General features: G+C 37.1%; 1 protein-coding gene across 1 annotated transcript in view; it reads right to left on the bottom strand.

Moving 5' to 3' along the window:
* Zdhhc13 (zinc finger DHHC-type palmitoyltransferase 13) overlaps positions 1–24556 on the bottom strand; it is a 48447-nt gene extending 23891 nt beyond the window's left edge. The window contains exons 1-6 of the mRNA XM_048359887.1: positions 24439–24556; positions 12951–13090; positions 9412–9534; positions 8127–8204; positions 1915–2059; positions 291–355 (exon numbers count right to left, since the gene is read on the bottom strand). Of these exons, the coding sequence (XP_048215844.1) occupies positions 291–355; positions 1915–2059; positions 8127–8204; positions 9412–9534; positions 12951–13090; positions 24439–24465 (578 nt within the window). The 5' untranslated portion in view covers positions 24466–24556. The remainder of the gene's footprint in view (positions 1–290; positions 356–1914; positions 2060–8126; positions 8205–9411; positions 9535–12950; positions 13091–24438) is intronic.
* Positions 24557–24800: the final 244 nt, after the last annotated feature.

Below are 24800 nucleotides of genomic sequence, written 5' to 3'. Positions count from 1 at the left end.
CAGAGTGCCTGCCTCGGATACACGAGGCCCTAGGTTCGATTCCCCAGCACCACATATGCAGAAAACGGCCAGAAGCGGCGCTGTGGCTCAAGTGGCAGAGTGCTAGCCTTGAGCGGGAAGAAGCCAGGGACGGTGCTCAGGCCCTGAGTCCAAGGCCCAGGACTGGCCAAAAAAAAAAAAAAAAAAAAATTCATATCATAGTCCCAGGGTAGAAAATATTTTTTTAGCATGTACTATCATATCATACAGACTAAGATACATGAAAGTACATTCACAGAAATTAAACTCACCCAATTACTTTGTAAGCTGATAACATGAGAGGTGTCTGCCCATTGACATCTGTCATATTCACACTCTATTAAAAAGCAGAATCAATTAGCAAAACTATATAAGTCAAGGTTTTTCTCCTAATAGTAGTACTATTTAATACATCCAGTCCTACCATTATTCTACAAGAAAGGTTCGGTATTATTGAAGTGAAAAATAGAGATAAGAGTTGCATGGACTTCTGGCTTGGGCTGGCTTTGAACCGTGATCCTCAGATATCAGCTTTCTGAGTAGCTAGGATTACAGGCATAAACCATCAGTGCCCGGCCTGCTTCACTTTCACAGGGTAAAAATCCATAGATATATATTTTTCTAATGTGGGAAATGATGAGATTTGTCCTCAGGGCCTCATAAATAGGTAAATTAAGAAAATTAAGCCAATCCCAGCCAAATCCATGGATTTCTACAAAATATTTTTAAAGAAAAAAAGTGAATATATGGTATGAATTATCTAATGAGTTATAGAAACCATGTATCTCATGTGTGAGTTATATAATGTCAATGGAGGCCATCTAGAAGCAAAATGTTGATCGCCACCAAATATGACTTTTGAGATATTTGAAATCACCTACTTTAATTGATATATGAATTCATGTTTTCATTTATCAAGCAACATTATCCAGTTTCTACTAAAACAGTGTAATATTGAATTCCCTATTGTATGAGTGCACTTGTAATTTTGCACCAAAGTCTTAATAATTAAAACAAAAAAAGTCTATTTTCTAGAATACAGGAAAAAAAAAGTCATACCTCCACAAGGATATGCTCCTTATGGACAAGTTCCTTATGGAGCAAGTTTAAACTATACAACAATGATAAAGAGTTTCAGTTAATGATTTGTATGGGCCTTGGAGAAAAACTTGGGAAAGAAACCCACACAAAAACAGAAAGGATTTTTTCTCATATACCATTCCAAAATGAAGCCGAAGAGGATATGATTATCATATTTCAACTCGACAGGTGTGAGAGAAAAGTGCTTATTTAAAGGTAACACAGTCATTGCAAGAGCATATGTGCAAACACAGCTCCACACCTGTTCCAGGCAAGACTGCTAATATGTAAACTACTTTGTATCAAGAAAGCACATTCCAGAGAAGTATAGCCGACAGTGAAACTCTCACTGCCAGTAACCTATAATTTAACCAATGCCGCTTAAGGCAAGTCATTTTTCATGGAATTACTTTAGAGCTCATATTCAAATTGGTCTCCCATTTGGTCTCAAATAGTGAAAGCCAATGGTGGGTTAATTTAATGTTATTACTACCATCTCTACATTCAATAAAAAGAAATGACAGGTTTTGAAAATATGTTTTTTAAAACTTCTTTGAATTACTGAGTTCATAAGAAACACCATTAGAAGATTACAAGTTTAAAAAACATTCTATGTTACTGACTTAAATGATCTGTACTTTTTCCTCCAATGAAGCTAAAAACAAAGTATTTATTTAGTAGCTAGACTTACTGAGGTTCAAGTTTGTCTATCTGGATAGTTATAAGCTTCAACTGTGAAAATGAGGCAGACTACAACAAATAATCTTCCCATTCTCTTCAAATTATAGTATCTGGAACAGAAGATACATTCCATACCTGCCCCTTTGAAATGAGATACGCTATGATAGGCATGTGTTGAAATAATACTGCCAGGTGAATGCTGCTGAATCCCTCTCCGTCAATGAGGGTGGGATCTGCACCATATTGGAGTAACAATATGACCATAGGTAAATGCCCTTGTCTGTAAATAGAGAATAAAAAATAATGCTGTATCTGTAGAAATATCATTCATGCAGAAAAAGAAAAAAGTTTCAAGTAGAAAATAATATCTCACCAAACAGTTTTGCAAGTATTGCTTTTGTAGTCGCTTGTCTTTTTATCCTGTGTCCCTCAATTTTGGTATTCCCTTTCACTTTCCTAGTTCTAATACCAGTATATACAGTTTCCAATGTACTCAGATAAGATGCAGTGATAGTGCAGGTAACTGTTTGGTGTAAACCAACTGAACAACTCATGGGGATAGAGGGAAAGGGGGAAGGGGGAAGAGGGGAATGAGGGAGGAAGTAACAAACAGTACAAGAAATGTATCCAATGCCTAACGTATGAAACTATAACCTCTCTGTACATCACTTTGACAATAAATAAGAAAAAATAACATAATGCCAATTTTTCTAATATACTTCGTAGTCAGAGAGAACCTATTTCTGGATTAATAATGTCTATAAAAGACATGACAGGGGCTGGGGATATAGCCTAGTGGCAAGAGTGCCTGCCTCGGATACACGAGGCCCTAGGTTCGATTCCCCAGCACCACATATACAGAAAGAACGGCCAGAAGCGGTGCTGTGGCTCAAGTGGCAGAGTGCTAGCCTTGAGTGGGAAGAAGCCAGGGACAGTGCTTAGGCCCTGAGTCCAAGGCCCAGGACTGGCCAAAAAAAAAAAGACATGACAGAGTCACTACCAAAAACCTTTTCAATAAGAGTGAAAGAATAATCAAGACTGTATGTATGAGTATGCATGTGCATTACTGGAAACCAAATGCAGGATTTGTTACATAAGCAGATCATACTTTATTTGGGCCTGATATAAGGCACTATTAAAGTGTATGGTATGATTTTACTTTGCTCACAAATACATTTTGGGCTCCAGGGCTGGGAATGTGGCCTAGTGGCAAGAGTGCTTGCCTTGCATGCATGAAGCCCTGGGTTCGATTCCCCAGCACCACATATATAGAAAACGGCCAGAGGAGGCGCTGTGGTTCAAGTGGCAGAGTGCTAGCCTTGAGCAAAAAGAAGCCAGGGACAGTGCTCAGGCCGTGAGTTCAAGGCCCAGGACTGGCCAAAAAACAAAAAAACAAATACATTTTGTGCTCCAAATAAACATAAAATATTTGAAAATTAAAAAAAAAAGAAAATAATATCTCTAAGGACATTCCCAACAATAACATGTTGGAAACACTGGAGAGTATACAATGTCTTTTACTTTAATGCTTCAAACCTAGAATTATATGGATGGTGCTTCCTGCCAGCAAGTGATACTAGTAATTTCTCAATAAAAAAATCTTAAACTTTATGCTGCTACCATGTGCAAAAATGTCATCAAATTAATGCTAACAATGAAAACTTTAAAACCCCCTTAGACTTCATTGTTGCTAAAAAAAAATCAGGAATATAATATTTTGACTCAGAAATATAATATTTAGACTGTGGGTACACGGTGACAGTATTAAGAAATGTATTCATTAACCCAAATATAGTTCATGCAAAGCAATAATAAACCTCAGTAGCTTAAAGCTTAAAGGGATGATTTACCCTAGGTTCTTCAAAACTATGAAGAAAGAAGTTTCAAACTCCTTGCCTTACAGGAACAACTGCTCACTTTCTTTTTCTTTCTTTTCTTTTTTTTTAAATTTAATTTATTTATTAATTGAACACAATTTTTTTTGACAAGGTGTTGTGCAAAAAGGGTAAGCTTACATAGTAGGGCAGTGTGTAAATTTCTTGTGATATCTTACACCCTGTCTTTCTTTCCCTTCTCTAGGTCAGGCAGACATATATACAATATACAATTCATCAAGAACATATACAGTAGCCACGTGGCCAAGCCCAAGAAAATTCGCCTAGGGCTTTAAATGTAATGTCGATATTAGACAATATGTCGACAGTAGACTTATATGAACGTACATACATAGCTTTTGAGCTATTGTATTCCACTGAGAGGTCGATTTTTGACCTTTATATGTTGAGTAGTTGTTTGGTTGTAGTTACATACTGTTGGGTCGCTGACCCAATCCTGTGGGAAATACCATTTGACAAGCAGTTTTTGGTTTCACAGACCTGGTCTCTACTGTCTCTCCGTCTCCCTTTCTTAACAGTCATATATCAGGGAGATCATGCCCCTTTGTTTTCTGGGTTCTAGGTTTGTCTTGCTCAACATTATTTGTTCGAGTTCTGACCATTTCCCTGTGAATAACAATATTTCACCATTCCTAATCGCTATGTAGTATTGTGTACAGCTACCATATTTTTTGGATCCATTCATCTGTGGAGGGGCATCTGGGTTGTTTCCGTATTTTGGCTATTGTGAATTGTGCCGCGATAAACATGGAAGTACAAATGTCTTTTTTATATCTTGGGACTTGCTGTTTAGGATAGATGCCTAGGAGTGGTATGGCTGGGTCATAGGGTAGGTCTATATTAAGCTTTTTGAGAAACCTCCATACTGTTCTCCAAAGTGGTTGTACTAATTTGCACTCCCACCAACAATGGAGAAGGGTTCCTCTTTTCCCGCACCCCCTCCAGCATTTGTTGTTGCCTGAGTTCAGGGTATAGGCCATTCTAACTGGAGTGAGGTGGTATCTCAGGGTTGTTTTTATTTGCATTTCCTTTACTACCAGGGATGTTGAACATTTCCTCATGTGTTTCTTTGCCATTTTTATTTCTTCTCTTGTGAAGTCTCTCTTTAGCTCCTTTGCCCATTTCCTAATTGGTTTATTGGGCTTGGAGGGGCTTAGTTTTTTGAGTTCTCTGTAGATGACAGATATTAGGCCTTCATCTGTTGCTGTGCTGGAAAAGATCCTTTCCCATATGGTTGGCTGTCTTTCTAGTTTGGTGGCTATGTCCTTAGCTGTGCAGAAACTTTTTAATTTGTAGTAGTCCCATTTGTCGAGTCTTTCCCCTATTTGTTGTGCCCCTGGGACTATATTCAGGAAGTTCCTTCCTGTGCCTATAAGTTCTAGCGTCTCTCCTACTCTGTCCTTCAGTAGTTTCAAGGATTCAGGTCTGATATTGAGGTCTTTGATCCATTTTGAGTTGATCTTGGTGCATGGTGATAGGTTTGGGTCTACTTTGAGTTTTCTGCATATGGCTGCCCAGTTCTCCCAGCACCAGTAGTTGAAGAGGCTATGTTTATTCCATTGTATGTCTTTAGCTCCTTTGTCGAATATCAGCTGACTGTAAGAGTGCGGTTTTATTTCTGGATCTTCAATTCTAATCCATCGGTCTTCCGATCTGTTTTTATACCAATACCAGGCTGTTTTTGTTATGATGGCCCTGTAGTAGAGCTTGAAGTCTGGTATTGTGATACCTCCTGCACTGCTTTTTTTGCCTAGAATTGCTTTGGCTATTCTAGGTTTTTTGCTGTTCCATATGAATTTATGGATTAGTTTCTCTATTTCAGTGAAGAATGTGACTGGGATTTTGATAGGGATTGCATTGAATTTGTATAACAATTTGGGCAATATGGCCATTTTCACTATATTGATTCTGCCTACCCATGAGCATGGGAGGTCTTTCCATATCCTTGTGTCTTTGATTTCCCTTATTAGATTTTTATAGTTTTCACTAAATAGGTCCGTCACATCCTTGGTTAAGTTGATCCCTAGGTACTTTATTCATTTTTGGCTACTGTAAATGGAATTGTTTCTATAATTTCCTTTTCTGTTTGTATATTGCTGGTGTACAGAAAAGCTGCTGACTTTTGTGGGTTGATTTTGTATCCTGCTACTTTGCCAAATTGGTTTATTAGGTGTAGGAGTTAGGGGACTGAGTTTTTTGGGTCCATCAGATATAAGATCATGTCGTCTGCGAATAGGGATAACTTGATTTCTTCCTTGCCGATGTGGATCCCTTTGATGTCCTCCTCTTGCCTTATTGCTATGGCTAGGGATTCCAACACTATGTTGAAAAGAAGTGGGGAGAGTGGGCATCCTTGTCTTGTTCCTGAGTTTAGGGGGAATGATTTAAGTTTCTCTCCATTTAGTATGATATTAGCAGTTGGTCTGTTGTATATGGCTTTTATTGTTTTGAGGAATGTTCCATCTATTCCTGTTCTCTCCAAAGCTTTTAATAGGTATGGATGTTGTATTTTGTCAAAGGCTTTTTGGGCATCGACTGAGATAACAATGTGATTCTTGATTTTAGTTCTGTTTATGTGGTGAATTATGTTGATTGATTTACGGATGTTGAACCATCCTTGTGACTGTGGGATGAAGCCTACTTGGTCATGATGTATAATTTTCTTGATCAGTTTCTGGATCCTGTTAGCTAATATTTTATTGAGGAGCTTTGCGTCTATGTTCATTAGTGATATTGGTCTGTAGTTCTCTTTTTTTGTTGGGTCTTTGCCTGGTTTGGGAATGAGTATGATATTAGCTTCGTAGAATGAGTTTGGGATTTCCCCCTCTGTTTCTATTTCGCGGAAGAGTTTGAGGAATACTGGTATTAGCTCCTCACTAAAGGTTTTGTAGTATTCATTGGTGAATCCATCTGGGCTTGGGCTTTTCTTTGTTGGGAGGTTCTTGATTACCTCCTGTATCTCACTGTAAGTTATTGGTTTATTCAGTTGATTTATTTCTTCTTGGTTCAGTTTGGGCAGTTTATACTTCTCTAAGAATTGACCCATTTCTGTAAAATGATTGTTTTTTGCTGAATAGAGGTTCTGGAAATAGCTCATTATGATTGTTTGAATATCGTGTGTACTTGTAATTTTTCCAGGGGAGTCCTTGATTTTACGTTTATGAATCTCTTCTTTTTTTTTAAGTCTTGCGAGGGGTCTGTCAATTTTATTTATTGTCTCAAAGAACCAGCTTTTAGTCTTATTTATTTGTTGAATGGTCTTTCTATTTTCAATCAGATTTATCTCTTCTTTAATCTTTGTGATCTCTCTCCTCCTAGTCATTTTAGATTCGGTCATTTCTTGTTTCTCCAGTTGTTTAGTTTCATCGTGAGGTTATTCACCTGCTCTGCTTCCATTCTTTTAATGTGGGTGCTGAGGGCAATGATCTTGCCCCTCAGTACTGCCTTAGCTGTGTCCCATAGGTTTCTTTGTGATGTGTTTTCTTTGTCATTGTGGCTTATGAATTCGTTGATTTCATCTTTAATTTTCTCTGTGGCCCAAGTGTTGGATAGCAGCGTGGGGTTTAGCCTCCAAGAGTGTGTATAGGCTCTGTGGTATCCTTTGTTGTTGAGGGTTACCTTTAATCCACTGCTTCTGGCTGCTGGTTTTGCTGGGTTCTTGATGGGGTGTTGGGTGCTGAAGTTCCCAGCTCGCTATTCAGTTGGAGCGAGTCGGGCGGGGTGCCTCCCTACTGCAGCAGCGCCATCTTCCCTCTTCACTTTCTTTTTCTTTGGTGCTGCTACTGGGGCTTAAACTCAGGACCTAAGCTCTTGCTGGCACTCTACCCCTTAAGCCACACCTCCATTTCTGGCTTTTTGGTGGTTAAATGGAGGTTAAGTCTTTGGGACTTTTCTGCCTGGACTGACTGAACTAGAATCCTCAGCTTTCAACCTCCTGAATAGCTAGGATCGCAAGTATGAGCCACTGACACCCAGTTTGTAATTTCTTTTGCAAGGGAAAAAGAAAAAAAAAGCCATTCAATTTTCTCTCTCTCTCTCTCTCTCTCTCTCTCTCTCTCTCTCTCTCTCTCTCTCTCTCTCTCTCTCTCTGTCTCTCTCTGTCTCTCTCTGTCTCTCTCTGTCTCTCTCTCTCTCTCTCTTTCTTTCTTTCTTTTTGGCCAGTCCTGGGGCTTGGACTCAGAGCCTGAGCACTGTCCCTGGCTTCTTTTTGCTCAAGGCTAGCACTCTGTCACTTGAGCCACAGCGCCACTTCTGGCCATTTTCTATACATGTGGTGCTGAGGAATCGAACCTAGGGCTTCATGTATATGAGGCAAGCACTCTTGCCACTAGGCCATATTCCCAGCCCCGCCATCCAATTTTCTATAAGTGTTCCCCAGTTGTCAAATTGGTTTACAATATGGTGGCCAATAGCCAAATAGTTATTTAATTTCAGCATTTAAGGAAAACTTACCGAATAGCCCAATGAAGAGGAGTTGAATTTAAATCTCCACCCAACTGATCTACAACAGCACCTTTTGAAATATAAAACCTATTAAAAGCAGACAGAAATGCAAATAAGGTTTGAAACTTATACTTCACATTGAGAGAGAAAACACTATTTTTTTTCTAAGTAATAAATGTGCTATAAAATGGAAATTATAAGTTTTCTTTAGGATTCTAGATTTACAGCAGTCTCAATAATTTATATGGCAGTATCACACAAACCCCTAGTAAGCCATTATGGCATGTAAATGATTGATCCTGCTTTAATTAACATTCCATTCTAACACACATACTATATACATGATAACTACTCGGCAAATCCCAACTACCATAATAATTTTGAAATTGCTTACAGTCAAAAGATTTGGGGTTATATATTCTACTTAACTTGGGAAGAGAAAGACAAAATGATGTCATATGTAGCAGTTCAAAATTATAATCACTATGTGAGAATGAAGTTTTGAAGCAGTAAAAAAAATTTAAATCTTTTTAGAAAAGTGATACATTTTGAATGTTTTTTTTTTTCTATTTTGGAAGGATAGGCATGCTTTCATGCACTATGAAAGGTGAATCTATAATGTAATAAAAGTGACTTAGAGAAGTTAATCGCATTACTTCAAAGTTATATCATGTTATCTAAACAATCTACTAATACCAGAAGTTTGTGAATATGTGTCAGTATATTTTAAACTTTAGTAAATTTTCTTTTTTTTAAGCCTCCAGGATTTTAAATATATAATTCTATAATACAAAATATTCACATGCACATTACATTTTACATGTTAAGGTATTTAAAAAAGGAGGTAATAGGGATATATGAAGGGAACATATTTTATAAAACTCCAATGCATGCGCCCCTAAAACTATACTCCATATCTGTCAAAAAGTAATTCTCTGCCTTTCTATTACTCCTGACATTAAAATGCACAATATTTTAATGTTACTTCTAGAATTAGATGAAACTTTTATCTGTCCTGAGAAAGTCTGACATGTTTTTCTTTTCTGAAAAAAAAAAAAAGTTCACTTTTATTTCTTGGTCTTTATCTTTATAGTGGACCCCCTTGACTTCCTCCAACTTTTCTTTCTGGATTTGTGGATCTCTAAGATCCTCTTCAATTTCATAGCAACCACCAGTGCAGCCAGAAGTCTCAAGTATTCATTTATAATAGAGATTAATTATAGGTGGTTTAATACTCGGAGAAAAAGACAAACAAAATATAAATATACAATCCACACAGACATATTCATCTTACTTTACAAGATCTATTCTGTTGTTAATAGCAGCCCAATGAAGAAGTGACACGTTTTCTTTGTCTGGTTGTCTGACATCATAGCCTGCTTCAACCAATTCTTTACATCGCTCAAAAATCCCGTATCTCAAAAAAGAAAAACAAAGATAAAATTAATATCATGAAAATAATTTCACATATCAAAATTTGTTGCCTGTTCTTTAAACTATCTGACAATACAGAGATGCAATACTCCATGAAAGACAATACAGAAATACAATATTCCATGCAAGATTGGTTTCAGGATCCCTTGTAAATTAAAAAAACCCAAAAAAACTACATTTGCCTATAAATGTGCACATACTCACATATATATTGTCATCTCTACATTCAAGTGTCTAATATAGTACATATTTTACATAAATTATATTATATTATCTAGGCAATAGCAACAAAAATCTACATGTTCAGTACAGGTACAATTTTTAAAATTTTGAATCCTAGGTTAGTTGAAGCTTTGTAATTGGCTGAATCTGTGAGGCAGAACTCACAGACACATAGGGTCAACTACAATTAACAGACGTAAAAAGAGGATATAATGTTAAGTCCAACAACAAAAGTAAACTTAGCACATTTAATAATCAGATTAACTCATTTAGAGTTGAGTTTGGTTTTCTTAAGTATACACACCTAATAAATTTTACTGGATCTTTTACCATGTGCGAAGAACATATGGTGGTGCTATCTTGACTACATCTTATCCCTATGAGTCAAACAAACCAAACCTGTGCAATAACCTCATAATCTGGGAGAAAATCTAAGAGCAAAATTGGAATGGGATAAACTGAAGAACAAAATGTGGACATGATACAGACCTGGCAGAGGAGGGGATGCTGAACCCTTCCCAGAGGAGATGAGATAGACAGATATTGATACATACAGATATATACATGCACTATAATTTACAGGCTGATAAAAGAAGGAAGGGCACTTTGGACAGGGTAATTACAAAAATCTACATGAAATACCGCATGGATGTTCATTATAATGCATTACAAATGGAAAAGTAAGATATGTTATAAATAAAAGGCAAACAAAGCCCAAGGGCCTCCTTAAAAGCTTAGGCTTTATCTAGTTCAATGGGAAATGAATAAAAGATCTAAAAAAGACAAAATCTCAGAGCTTTATGAAAGATCCCCTCAGTGGCAGTAAGGAAGCTGCTTAGACCAAAGTGAAAACAGAAACTGAGAGGACCAGCTTAGTCATTATTATAACAAAAATAGGTGATAGGCAGTAAGAACCTAAAGTGTGATCCAAAAAGTGAGAAGAGAAAGTAAGAATGAACCTGAAAGACAGTCAACCAATGGACTGAATGTAAAGTATCCTTTTCAATGCTTTAATAATTTAAAATATTAAAAAAGAATAATAATGCCGGGCATCAATAGCTCATGCCTGTAATCCTAGCTACAAAGGAGGCTGAGATCTGAGGATCATGGTTCAAAGTCAGCCCAGGCAAGAAAGTTCATGAGACTCTTATCTCCGATTAACCACCAAAAAACTGGAAGTGGCTAAAGTGGTAGAGCGTTAGGCTTGAGCTGAAGAGCTCAGTGGATAGCACCCAGGCCCAGAGTTCAAGCCCTATGACTGACCACCCCCCTCCCCCAAAAAAAGAATTAAAAAATGCTTAATTTCTTTCCAACAGAAATGAAGTTACAACAGACCTTTCAGCAGTTTCTTTGATGCCTATTTATACTAGAAGGTCTTTAAAGTTTCAAAAGGTCTTCAAAGGTCAAAAGTAAAACCAAATGTCAGAATTGTCTTCTATTTCCTACATTAATAAATAAGAATAATTTCTGAGAAAAATATGCATGTGTATCTTTTTGACAATTTAAAAAGGTCTGAGGCACTTGTTTGACAATATTAAACGAAAATAAGTAAATTTTTCACAATGGAAACATACAAACACACACACACGTTTTTAAATGTCAGTTTTAACATTTTACTGGAAAAGAGACAGACTACTTTAGAAACACTTCAATTGAGGTTTTGGTAGTTTAAAACACACAAACACACATGCGCGCATACATACATTCACACAACAGTAATAACACTGCCTATTAGGTAACAAATATTTAAATGTTTCCACACTAATTAAAACAAATACTGACTCTAAGAAATTCTCATCTACAAATAAATGTAAAGATAATAAAATAACACTCACCTGAAGTATTCATTCATAGGATACTTAAAATTCATTGTAACAATTATTCAAATTATCAATATATTTTCTAATAAATATACACACTAGTCAATGTTAAGTCCAAAAAGGTTAATTAATCACCAAACATTTTTCTTCTTAACAGAAATGATACCAAATTAGTATGCTAACACTAGTCCCTTTGGTGCTGATTAGGTGAGCATGATTTACATTTGATGGGCAATCTAATGGTGAGATTTATGCTTGTTTACCAAAATATGGCTTATTATTTATTGTAGTCTGATAAATAAAATATTTCAAAATATATTCAACAGCAAGATACAGCAGAGTTGCTAATAATTAGAAGAGCCATGCAAATGATTGACTTAATAATATAAATACTCACACATGGTGATCTTGAGAAATTTTAAAAACGTATTTCTATTTTCTGAACAAGCAAAACAAACCCTCTACATATTTCAAGTGAGCAGAAAGTACCTTTCTGCCTTTCCCTTTCTTTCTTCTAGTATATACAGCACAACAATAACATAGAAAACAATGAATAAATGTTTAAAACCAGAAGTGTATGCTAGGTTACCAGTGGCCTCATATCTGTAATCTTAGCTACTAAGGAGGCTGAGATCTGAGGATGGCAGTCTGAAACCAGCCTAGGTCAGAAAGTTCATAAACTTCAGTGAACTATCCCCCAACAAAATGCTTAAGTGGAGATGGGAGCCGGTGGCTTATTCCTGTAATCCTGGTTACTCAGGAAGCTGAGATTTGAGAATCACAGTTCAAAGTCAGCCTGGACAGCAAAATCCATGAGATCCCTATCTCCAATTAAGCACCAGAAAAACTGGAAGGGGACCTGTAGCTCAAGTGGCAGTATGCTAGACTTGAGCAATCAAGCTCAGGGATAACACCCAGGCCCTGAGTTCAATGACCAGCACACACACAAATAATATATCCAAAAGTGTTAGCTGAAATTTTCATCCCATTCATATATTTAAGTTGAAGTACATTTTACACTCAAAGTTTAGTTTCTATGTCATTCTAAATCATTCAATACTTACTGGTCACCTAACAGAAGACAGGAATTATATAGTAAGATTAACAAAAGCATGTCTTCTTTGTACAAAGATGAAGTTCCTTGGAAGCTGCTCACAGTCTAATGAGAGAGACTGATATACAAACAGCTGAGGTACACTGTACTACATGCTTTGATAATGATATGTCAAACATACATAAGGCTGGTATTAGTGAACTGTAGAGTGCACTGAAAAAGTAAACCTATAAAGTATCGTGAGTTGTACAATATTTCAATCAACAGAAAATAAAGATAAAACAAACCATTTGGAAGACTTACTGGGTAGCTTTGACAATGTCACAGTTACTACAGTCCTCTATGAGAGGAAGAACTTCTCTTGCCTGGTCTTTGTTCTCATGTGCACAGACACCATGTCGACCAAATCCTGGAGGGTGTGGGCCATGGCTGTGATTTCTGCACTGCAGAGTAAGAGCAATTTGGTAAAACATACAAAAGAATTAATTTCATGTTCAATTACACAATGGCACATTTGCTCCTATCAATAAATCAGAATTGTCTTAGAATCTTAAGAGGTATACCCTAGGAAGTTTTCTTTATCCTTGATCTGTTTACTAAAAATAAGAAAGACATATGTCTTTTTTATTAGAAAAACCCAAATAACACATTTTGTCATGAAACAAAAGATCATTTGATAAAGCATGAATGGTATTTGTTAGCTTGTAGTGGGATAGAGAATTGTGGCTATTGACCAGGTACCATATTGTTATGGGACACCCTAAGAATACCTGCCCCTTGCTCCTCAATGGTCAAGTTTTTGAATCATCCCTTCTTCTGTAACTTGCTTAAAGCAATGCCAAAAGTGAAAGGACAATCATTCCTAAGATGCAGTAATATCATGGAAGACTGTGTTAGCAGGTCTTGGATGCCTGCTGCTCTATGGGCACATGTAAGAGGGTCACATGGAAAGGAACTGCCTGAAGCCTCTAGGAGTCAAAGTTTCCACTGAGGTGATAGCCAATGAGAAAACAGAGATTTTGACTAATATCCACAAAGAACCAAATTCTACCCATAACAACACAGGCTCAGAAGAGAACAGTCATGGCACACAGTTGAGCCTTCATGTCATATTTCTGAGACTCAGCAGGGGATTCACCTAAGCCATGCCTTGAATTCTGACAGAAAGAAACTAGGAGATAATGATTAACTGTTATGTGAGGTCATTAGATTATGATAATTTGTTTATGGTAACTGATATCTAATACAGAAATAATTATAGGTTCAGGGGTGTTAAGTATTATTGTCAAGAAAACTCTATCAATTGAATTAGCAAGTGTTAAGACTTCAAATCACCTATCAGAAACAGAGGCAAAAGGCAAGCCAAAGGATTGTCATTAAATCAAGTCTAAAATTTCCAAGACTCAAATAGAGGGTTTCTAATCTCAAGAACTGAGCTTACGGTTTGGCAGAAACTCTCCTCCAAAATTAGGGAAGGAAAAAAGGGAGAGAGGAGAGAAGGAGGAAGGGAACAGAAATGGAAGGAAGGAGGGAGCAAAGGGAAGGAGGGAAGGAGGAAGAACATGAGTAAGTACTAAAGCCCATAAACTTTCAAGACCAATTATCCAATCTATGTATTTTAAGTGTATTTTGGGTTTCCTTTATAAAGGATAATCAATGTAGATCAGCAATTCTGACACTTGTCAACAACAGCTAAAATAATTGATAGAGGGAGGGGTTAAAGTCAGAAAAAATGAGCCTCCCTGAATCTCTTCAACTGCCCAAACAAATATCTAAGCTTCATTTGAGCAAAGGACTTTAACAGCTGAAGATGTGAGAGCATTAAAGTTTCTCAAAGTTCAAGGACATGAAGTATACATTTTACATGTACTCTATATAAAATATTTTTAAAGACTCCACAGTATAATTCTACAATTCCTTGGCCTATCAATCAATTTAATCTCAATTCCAAGTAGAATAGATCTAAGCTAAAGTATACATCTTCAATACACAGTTTATATTGCTTTCTCTAAAGAAATGCACTGAGGTATAGTATAAATTCCAGAGTTATTATTTTAAAAATTACATGTAGACATATAAATTTGTTTTGTATAATGCAATCAATATAAAATAAGCTCCACGTTAACACCAAGAAACAATATTGCCAGCACCTGAAGACTGCCACAATATGTGACGCTCTAACACATTCCCACACTAAAGAAGCAGTTTCTTGACATTTAGGAACACTTTTCTTTTTTCTATATAGCCTCATCCCTACATTTACAACCCTAAAAGTGATTTCTGTTTGTCTTATAGTTTTCATATCTATAAAGTGAAATCACATATGTATCCTTTATCATTTGTTTTGCTTAACATTAGAACTTATTAGCCTTATGCTGTTATGAAAAATTAATACAATTAGTTCATTTTCATTGCTGTATAATATTCTAAAATATTAACATACCATAAATTATTATACCAAGGCTAGATAATTGGATTGTTCAGACTTTGGGACTATTGTAAACAATACTGCTATGAGTATTCTTGTACGTATCTCTAGGCATATGTGTATCAGCAGTTCTCAAGAAAAACACTGCTAGAGGACTGGGGATATAGCCTAGTGGCAAGAGTGCCTGCCTCGGATACATGAGGCCCTAGGTTCGATTCCCCAGCACCACATATACAGAAAACGGCCAGAAGCGGCGCTGTGGCTCAAGTGGCAGAGTGCTAGCCTTGAGCAAAAGGAAGCCAGGGACAGTGCTCAGGCCCTGAGTCCAAGGCCCAGGACTGGCCAAAAAAAAAAAAAAAAAAAAAAAAAAAAAAAAAAAAAAAAAGAAAAACACTGCTAGAAGTACAACTACGGCTTCTAAGATATGCTTAACCCTTCTTAAAAACAGTTGCACCAATTAAATTTCTTCTAGTAGGGCATGAGGATTTCTGTGAGTCTAATCCTCACAAACACTTGATATCAAATGTTGTCCACTGTTGTTTTATGGGACTTCTTTTTCTTCTGGTATAGTAGAATTAACAATTTCTTAACTACTTACAAAAAATCAAGTAGAGCCTTCTATATCTGTACATAATAGAATAATCAAAACTGAACTTAACAACTGTTGTCCTACAAAAAGTAACCAGGCACCAGTGGCTCACATCTGTAATCCTAGTTGTTCAAGAGGCTGAGAACTAGAGGATATGAGTTCAAAGCCAGCTTGGCAAGGAAAGTCTAGAGACTCCATTTCCAAATTACTAGCAAAACACTAGATTGTTGGCATGGCTGCAGTGGAAGTATACTAGGTAGAGCAAGAAAGCTGAGTGCGTCCAACTCAGCATAAAAACAAGCAAACAACAGCAACTAGAAAACTAGACATTTTTTTGAAAAAAAATATTAAGTCTAAATAGCAAGAGGAAAGATAGGACTGTGCTCACCAAGAAAATGAAAAAAATAATAAAGTGAGGTCCCAGCAATTTCAGAATTGTAGGCATTAAGGAAACCACTGTTTTAGAGCCTAATAGCCTCACTAAATTGAGAAGACAGAAATTAGAGATTGGAGAGGCTGATATGGCTGCAAGTTACTCAACTTGAAATAGATTTGAAAACAGAAGCTAGTTAGGCAGAAAAAAAAGGGGGAAGGGGAGTTTTAACAAATGTGCCAGATATATATATAGAAGGGGAACTGTACCAAACTCTGACCAGCCAAAATGGTAAGTCCTTTAATGATCTGTGCATTCAGGAGAGACCTAGGAGAATAAAACATGGCTTGAAAGTAAAGGAATGGAAAAAGATATTCATGGAAAAAGAAAATACCACAAGCCATGAAAAAAACATTAAGCATAAGGAACGTAGTAGCTATCTTAAGACAAAGTAGATGTCAGTACAGAAATATTACCAGGAATAAAAAGGGATATTTCAGATTTAAAAAAATGGATTCACTATGCAGACATATATAGTAACATTAAATATGGATAAATTCAAAGGACTTAAAAAATTCATGAAGCAAAACCTGATGAAACTGAAAAGAGCAACCGAAACATTTACAATTAGTTTCAACACTTCTTTCACTGACAGTATGAGTGAGCAAAAAAATCATATAGGACTGAAAAAAGGCTGGGAACCAGAAAAGGATAGAGAAGATTTTCAAGTGTATCCACCAACTTGGCCAATTATCAGTTATAATAGATGTACAGTGTATCTCTTTATGGTCTTAATTTCCATTATCTACAGTAGCTAATGAAGCTGAGCATCGTTTCATGTGCTCATTTGCCATCTGTATATCTTGGTGAAATTTCCATTTAAATCTTTGCCTACTTTTCATTTGGGCTATTTTCTTACTGCGAAGTAAGAGTTCTTTATAATATATTTTCTAGTTACAAATCCTTTATGAGATACAAGATTCAAAAGTATCTCCTGGTCTGTAGTTCCTCCCTCCCCACCCCTATCTCAAATATTTCTCATAAAGAGGTCCTAAATTTTGTATACAAGGTGAGCACTTGACCACTAGGCCATATTCCCAGCCCCGAGGTTCTAAATTTTGATAAAATGCAGTTTACAAATTTGCTCTTTTATGGATAGATATAGTTTTGGTGTCAACTCTAAGAACTACTTTCTTGTGATTCGAATTCTTCTTTTCACAGAGGAAGTTCTTCCTCAGAGTTTCAGGTGCCTGGGCTGCCAGGAGAATCCTTTCCCGTTCTTTGAGGGGAACCAGAAAGCTTTTCATGGAATTCTGTCTGCATAGATACTCACTTTCAAGGCTCAAGTTCATGCTAGGGGAGCAAAGTTACATTAGCTACTGGCTTGGAGGTCCTTGAATTCTGGTCTTCTTCCATCTATTTGAGTCTATATCTTTCAGAATTCTTAAAGAACTGCTATCTGAATTCTGTCTAGACTTCATAGCTGTATTCATGGGAGACAGAGTACAGTGTATTTACTCCATCTTATCCTGAACCAGAACCACAAATGATCTTTTGATTAGGTAAGATGTGATTTTTTTTTCTTTTGGTAAATACTCAAACACAGAGTCACATACAGCTAAAAGTAAATCTGTAATTAGTTATATTAAAATGTATATAGGGCTGGGAATATGGCCTAGACGCAAGAGTGCTTGCCTCATATACATGAACCTCTGGGTTCGATTCCCCAGCACCACATATATAGAAAACAGCCAGAAGTGGCGCTGTGGCTCAAGTGGCAGAGTGCTGGACTTGAGCAAAAAGAAGCCACGGACAGTGCTCAGGCCCTGAGTCAAGGCCCAGGACTGGCAAAAAAAAAAAAAAAAAAAAAAAAGTATAAACTGATAGATATCAATTTTACAGATGTGGCAGTACTGAAGTAAATAAAGGGTTGATAACTTGGAATCTTCTCCTTCCATTATTATACCAGCAGAGACATTCATTAACCTTAGTCTATCTTTGTTTACATCTACATCTGTATTTGCTCTATTGGGTGGACTGTAGATACAGATATATATATCAATCATGCACCCACATACATATATACATACATTATACTGTATACATATACATTTTAAATTATTTCCTTATTATATTTACTTAACAAAGATTAGGACTATAGTATTCATTTACTCTTCAACTTGCTTTTCTCTCCTAACAACATATGCATAGCCTTTCAGGTAAGTAATAGTTGAATATTACTATATTTATGGATCTGCATAATTTATTCAATCCTCCTAATATTATATGCAGGTTGATGTCATCTTTTTAAATGTATAACTAGTTCTAAAATTCTAGTTGTGTAGGACTGATTCCCCAAAATAGAACTTTGGGGTTAAAATATGCATTTTAAACAGAAATACATAATGAGCAAATATCCTTCCGAATTTACACTCCCAGTAGCTGATATATAGGCTTTTCCTAAGTAAGTGGGAAGGTTACAATCTTGTCAATATAATGGCTACCAAAAAAAAAGGAAGGGGGGCACTGTGCTTTTTATTTATATACCCCTAGTTGTTAATGAATTTCAATGTTTTGTTGTTATATATAATAGTTCTCAAAATTTTCTCTTTAGTGGTCTGTATTTATATTTTTACTTTTTTTTTTTTTTTTTTGGCCAGTCCTGGGCCTTGGACTCAGGGCCTGAGCACTGTCCCTGGCTTCTTTTTGCTCAAGGCTAGCACTCTGCCACTTGAGCTACAGCGCCACTTCTGGCCATTTTCTGTATATGTGGTGCTGGGGAATTGAACCCAGGGCCTCATGTATACGAGGCAAGCACTCTTGCCACTAGGCCATATCCCCAGCCCTTTACTTGTTTTTTATAGTGCAATATGTATAGTTGTTTCTGCTTGTAAGTTTATATACAGATTTGTCAACTCAGAAAATTGGACTCACTGTTATAATGCTTTAAGGTATTAAAAACATCCATTTTATTTTCCTATTATTATACATTTCAAGGTATAAAATACAATTAAATTAGTTTACTGATATAGTAATTGATTACTATGTGTCTATAATGTATAAATACAATTTGTACCCCTCACAGGCTTAAGTGTAATGGGGAGATACATCACAGATTAAAGTGAGAATAAAAGATAATCTAGGGGCTGGGAATATGGCCTATGGCAACAGTGCTTGTCTCGTATACATGAAGCCCTGGGTTCAATTCCTCAGCACCACGTACATAGAAGTGGCACTGTGGCTCAAGTGGCAGCATGCTAGCCTTGAACAAAAAGAAGCCAGGGGCAGTGCTCAGGCCCTGAGTTCAAGGCCCAGGACTGGCAAAAAAAAAAAGATAATCTATGATTAAATGGCAAAAATGGGTGACAAGAGACCAAAGAGTATAAGATGTACCTCTGTTCATGGCATAATTTTTACCTAAATACAGACTAAAACAAAACCAAAAAATGACTATATAAAGTCTATGTTTGAAGTCAATGGTCCTCAAAGTGAGATGTATTTAGGCATGTATAAGGGGGGAAACAGTTAAAGTATCTACTTTAATTTTTACCTAAAAAGAAAAAAATAGTAATTTTTAAGCTTTATTACCTTTTAACATTGCTATCTGATTTGTATATAAGCAAGTCATTCCTTACAGCCTGCTAACAAAGTAACCTAGAGATTATACAACCAGAGGGACTAATAGTGGAAACTTTGGCTTACTTATATACTGAAAGAATCTCCAAACTTTATTACCTAATTTTATCTAATTTATCTTTCCCAAACAAGCAAGTGGTTTGAGATAGCTTACACAAAAATTTAATTAATTAAAACAGTAACAATATAAGTACAAACAAGAAAACTGACACTTCTATTCATAGCAAGAGCATTTTCATCATTCACATAAAGTATAAAACTAAGACAATCTAATACAAATTAATCCCCCACTAAAAGAATTAAAAATTATAAAAAAGGCTAATTTGAAAAAATTTATATGCACTGACTCTCACTAAAAATTTACCATATAATGAACTATTAATTAGTGAACATAATTTAGAAAAATATTGTGAATTCTTAAAATAACAGGAATTGTGACTATATGAATTTGGCAACTGGCTCACATCCCCATGATCAAAGAGGAGTTGAAATTTTGTTTTGCATGAAACTGAAGGAAAATCAAGAAAATGGTGATGAGGACATATAGAGAAGATGACAACCCTCAGTTGCAAAATTTAGAAAAGAGGAAACTGAGTCTTGTTTCTGCAGTATTCTTGGAAGCTTATTTCCTCCTGACTGAACTGATGAAATAAGTGTTAACTAATCAAAGCTTTTCATAGTTACTACTGGAGAGAAGTGAATCCTCTACTCTATTATTGGCATCTGTTTCTAGTTCCTAAAATGCAAAGAGCAGATCAATATGCCATAAAGTTTTATCCAGCTTCCATATCAGATGGTCCTAAGAGGAGCTGTTACAACAGTCAATACTGACTGAATAAAATCAGCCCTTATAGACAGGGAACCTTAAATGCTACAAAGCTATCTACAATATTAATGGAACAGAAAAGACAAAATAAACTCTCTCAAGAATTTGCAATCCCAAGAGTTTTCACTCAGGGAAGTACGAAAAACCTACTATGTACCAATCACCATATTAAGTGATTAAGGATTAAAGATGAACAAGATATAATTTCTGCAACAATTCATTCTTTTATCAGATACTTAGCAGATGCCTATGATGTAACAGGCACTGTTCTAGACATAATATATGGCAATAAGCACAACAGACAAGATCCCCAACTTTCAAGGGAATTATATTTCCTCCTGCATTCCCCAAATCTCATAAAATAATGCTCCTCAGGCCTTGGAATAAAGAATGTGACAGTAATCAAACAAGATCATCATCATAATTGGACCATATGAATAACAAGGGAAAAAAAGGCACTGCATCAGCAATCTTGAGACTCAGACTCCCCTGTTATGCTGCCATAAATCTACAGAAAATAAGCTAAAACTTCTGAGTATCAAATATTTGAGAAAATTAAACAGGCAATATTAGACCAAGACGTCTAAAAGCCTATTATTATGCATATTTAAAATGATATTAAAACTTAATGATATTAAGACCTCTTCTTGTCTCTTGAGATGTTCTTTTATTAAGGTCTCTTACTCAAAGAATGCACAAAAATTATGCAAACAAACTAGTTTTGCATATCATTTCAAGATGTTCATGGATACCCTGAAGCTTATTCACAAAAAGCTTTCCACCTCCAAGTATTTTGTGATTCAGTTTCATTTTGCTTCTTCTGTCTACAAATGCCTCAAGGTACTAGGATAACAAATTTGTTTTGGTTCACTTTTAATTTAGATACAAAGGGATAGGAAGTAAGGGGAAGAGAGTACCAAAAAAGAGAAGTGTATTTAGCTGTATTTTATAGGAGGTAAAAGGCAGAACAAAATATTAAGAAAATTATGTAAGGGACATATACCTATAGTGAATTTTTTTTACATTGTCTCAAAATTCCTCACTACTTCTCCAAGAAGTGTGTGTGTAGGGTCTATGTTTCTTCTTCTAGTTCCTCAACTATGTGATTGTTTCACTATCAGACTATTGCAGAAAGTGACACTGTGCCAATTTGCAAGCCTAGGCCTTAGAAACTGGCAGCCTGCTCTTCCTGTCTCCTGAGAAGTCTTTTTTTAGAATCTTGCCACCACATGCTGTGCATTAGCCTAGGCCACATGTAGGTGTCTCTGCTGAAAGTCAGCACTGACTGTCAGATCTGTGACTGAAGACATCTTTAAATAATACCAGTCCCAGCTATTTGAGTTACCTTCAGATGAAGGTAGGCTTTAGATATAGTGAGCAGAAACAAATCACCTTGAACTATACCTTGTCCAAATTCTTGAAGCATAGAGCCCACAGCATGGCAATAGCTGTTTCACAGTACTATGTTTTAGGGGTAGTTTGGTAAACCATAATAGGTAGCTAAAATATCTTTAAGCTATAAGGGATCATGCAATATTTCTTTCTTGAAAATATCGAATAATTTTTTAGATAGTAAGTAAATACAACAGACACTAATTTAAGAGAAAATCAAGATCTACAAACTCTAATAAGGGTCACTATCCAGCCTTATCAAATAAAACACTAGTGGGTGGGAATATGAGAAATAACCATTAAAATCTGTCATGATACAAAAGTATCAGAGTTCTTTCCAAGTACACTTGTTGGTTCCCAGTGCTAGGTCCAGTTGTAGATACCAGCACATATCACTGTTGTCATACCACTTGAATTCAGTTGGAGGGAAAGAGATCATCCACGGGATTAATGAGTATGTTAAATAACATTTGATGCTGAAAAGAAATATATTTAATAACAGGTAGGGGCCAGGGAATTTTGCTGACAGTAGTTATGATGAGAGGCCTTGAAGTTTTAATCCTGAGGTGACATTTTTGTCAAGACCTTAAAGAGGAGAGGGAAAATATGTCATGAGGCTATAAAAGGAAAGAGCATTTTAGGCAGTAAAAGTAATGCAAAAGCGTGGAGGCCAGCATGGCTGGAATTCACTGAGCAACCAAGAAAATAGTAAAAGAAGAAGTCAGAACCAGATGAAGTCTGGAAACGAGACTATATGGGCAAATTTGACAAAAATCCAGCAAACCCATCAGCTTTGAACTTGGACTTAAGAGAATCAAGTTTACCAAGGGCAAAGATGTTTCTGTCTAGTTGTTTTCCCTGCCATCAAGAATGGCACCAATTCCTAGTAGACACTAAAAATATATCTGCTAAGTGAATGAATGAGGTCTTTGCTTCACTACTCATTGTTACAAGTGACACCAATATTTTGAGCTTCAATTCTCATCCCTAAAATTTGAATCATCCCTCTCACTTCACATAATTACAGCAAGAAAATAGGAAGTATTCTTCAAGCTATATATAGTTTTGCAAACAGTGTGCAGCACCATGTATAGCTAAGGTCTTCACATCATAATTGAAAAAATTAACAGTAGCAATTATTATTAACATCAAAAACAATCTTTCTACCTTGACCCATTAATATCAACCTCCAAATCATTCTCTCCTCCTATGCCATAGAACTGGGAATAATTTCCCTTTCATGAAGGAGTGAACTTTAAGTCCTTGAAGGCATTTATGCATGAGTGGCAGTAATTAAGACATGGTAGTTACTCCTACCAACTTGTCTTTGAGGCTGTGTGAAAAGAAGGAGATATAGTTTCCACGGGAAGAGTATCCCCTTTTGTAAACGCTAGCTCTCCTGCAGACTATTCTTAATTCTTTCAAAATTCAAGAAAACCCAGTAAGAACACCTTGACACTTCCCCCCACTTAAGCCTATAGTAGACTGTTAGAAGAAGGGAAGAGGGGCTGAGGGCATCAGAAACACTCTCAGGATTGAATTTTTTTTGCAATCCAATTATCTCAAATTGTTTGAAAATTTTCCACCTAACTACTTTTAAATGGGGTCTTTTGCTTGAAAAATCTACCTCCTAAGTATTTGAATTAAATGGGGTCTTTAAAAAAGATACTTCAATTCTGGAATAAAATGATACATATAAAAGCATCTAGCACATGCTAAACATTCACTAAAACTGATTGAAATCTGGAAATGACTCATTTATTCATATTACTCAACTAATTAGAATTACAACTTGCCAGTCAGTTTCACAGGCAGTGGGAAAAAAAGGCCCAGTAGAAATGACAAGATTCTAGTTCTCTTGGGGCTAAGATTCACCTCCTTAAACTTCCCATACGGGCTCCCAGTGTTCTACATGTGGTTTGGGGTGATAGGACCTCCTCCACTGAACTGAGTCGTGGGCTTTTGCAAAGATCCTTTATCAGTCTACACACACTGTCATAATTCTTTGAAGGAGTAATCCAGAATCTTGAGAGCAAGAGCCAGGACAGAGGCTGAAATGAGGTGAAGGCCAGGACCTTTGCCCAGGCTGAAACATAAATCAACAGAATCACTCAGACTCTCCCGCCAAGGTCAACACCGGTGGGTCCAACTCAGGTATGTCACCTGAAGCTCTCCCCGAACGGCAACTCTCACCCCAACACCCTCACCTCACCCCACCCCAGGCCAGGATCCACCAGGGTCCCAAGCCTGGCACGGGGGCTGGGGGGACGCTCCGGCCTGAGGATGGACGCAGCGGGTTGCCAGTTCCTGCCCTTGCCCGTCTGTCCTCGCTTTTTCCTCCCCAGTGACCCCTGAGAGAATTGCCAACGTCATTCTCGTAGTTTCCAAGCTACGGCCACCCACCTCCCCTCTCCCAGGCCCCTGACCCCAGCCACCCGCCTCAGGCCGGAGACCCCTGACGGGGAGCTACCGCAGATCCACGCTCTCTTCCTCACAGCCGCAAACAAGACAGCCTCTGGAGGGCAGCCACTTTCTGGTCACACTCACCTGTGAACCCAGCCCCGGCCCCTCCATCTCCTCAGGTACCCGCAGCCGCCGGGATTCCTCCACAAAGTGGCGGATGCCTCGTCCACTCACACCCGGCAGCCCGCCTTGGCCGCCTCTTCTCCGACTTCCGGCTCCAGACCCCGCCTCCGCCCCTGGAATCGCAGCTCGCGCTCTGCTCCGTCAATCAACTTTGCTTGGCCAATATCTATCCTCTTTCTGCCGAAGGCGGGACTTTCTCACCGACTGGCAGGCCTGCAGGGAACCTCTAGCCAAAGGCTCCACCCCTGGCCCTCCTTCACAGCACTCTCACTCCGCCTTACCCCCAACGACTGTTTCTTCCCTCTAGATGTCCACTAGCCCCA

The sequence above is a fragment of the Perognathus longimembris genome, chromosome 13 (genome assembly GCF_023159225.1).
Source record: "Perognathus longimembris pacificus isolate PPM17 chromosome 13, ASM2315922v1, whole genome shotgun sequence".
NCBI lineage: Eukaryota > Metazoa > Chordata > Mammalia > Rodentia > Heteromyidae > Perognathus > Perognathus longimembris.
The sequence above is the reverse complement of the archived record's forward strand: the minus strand, read 5'-3'. Positions and strand labels throughout refer to the sequence as shown.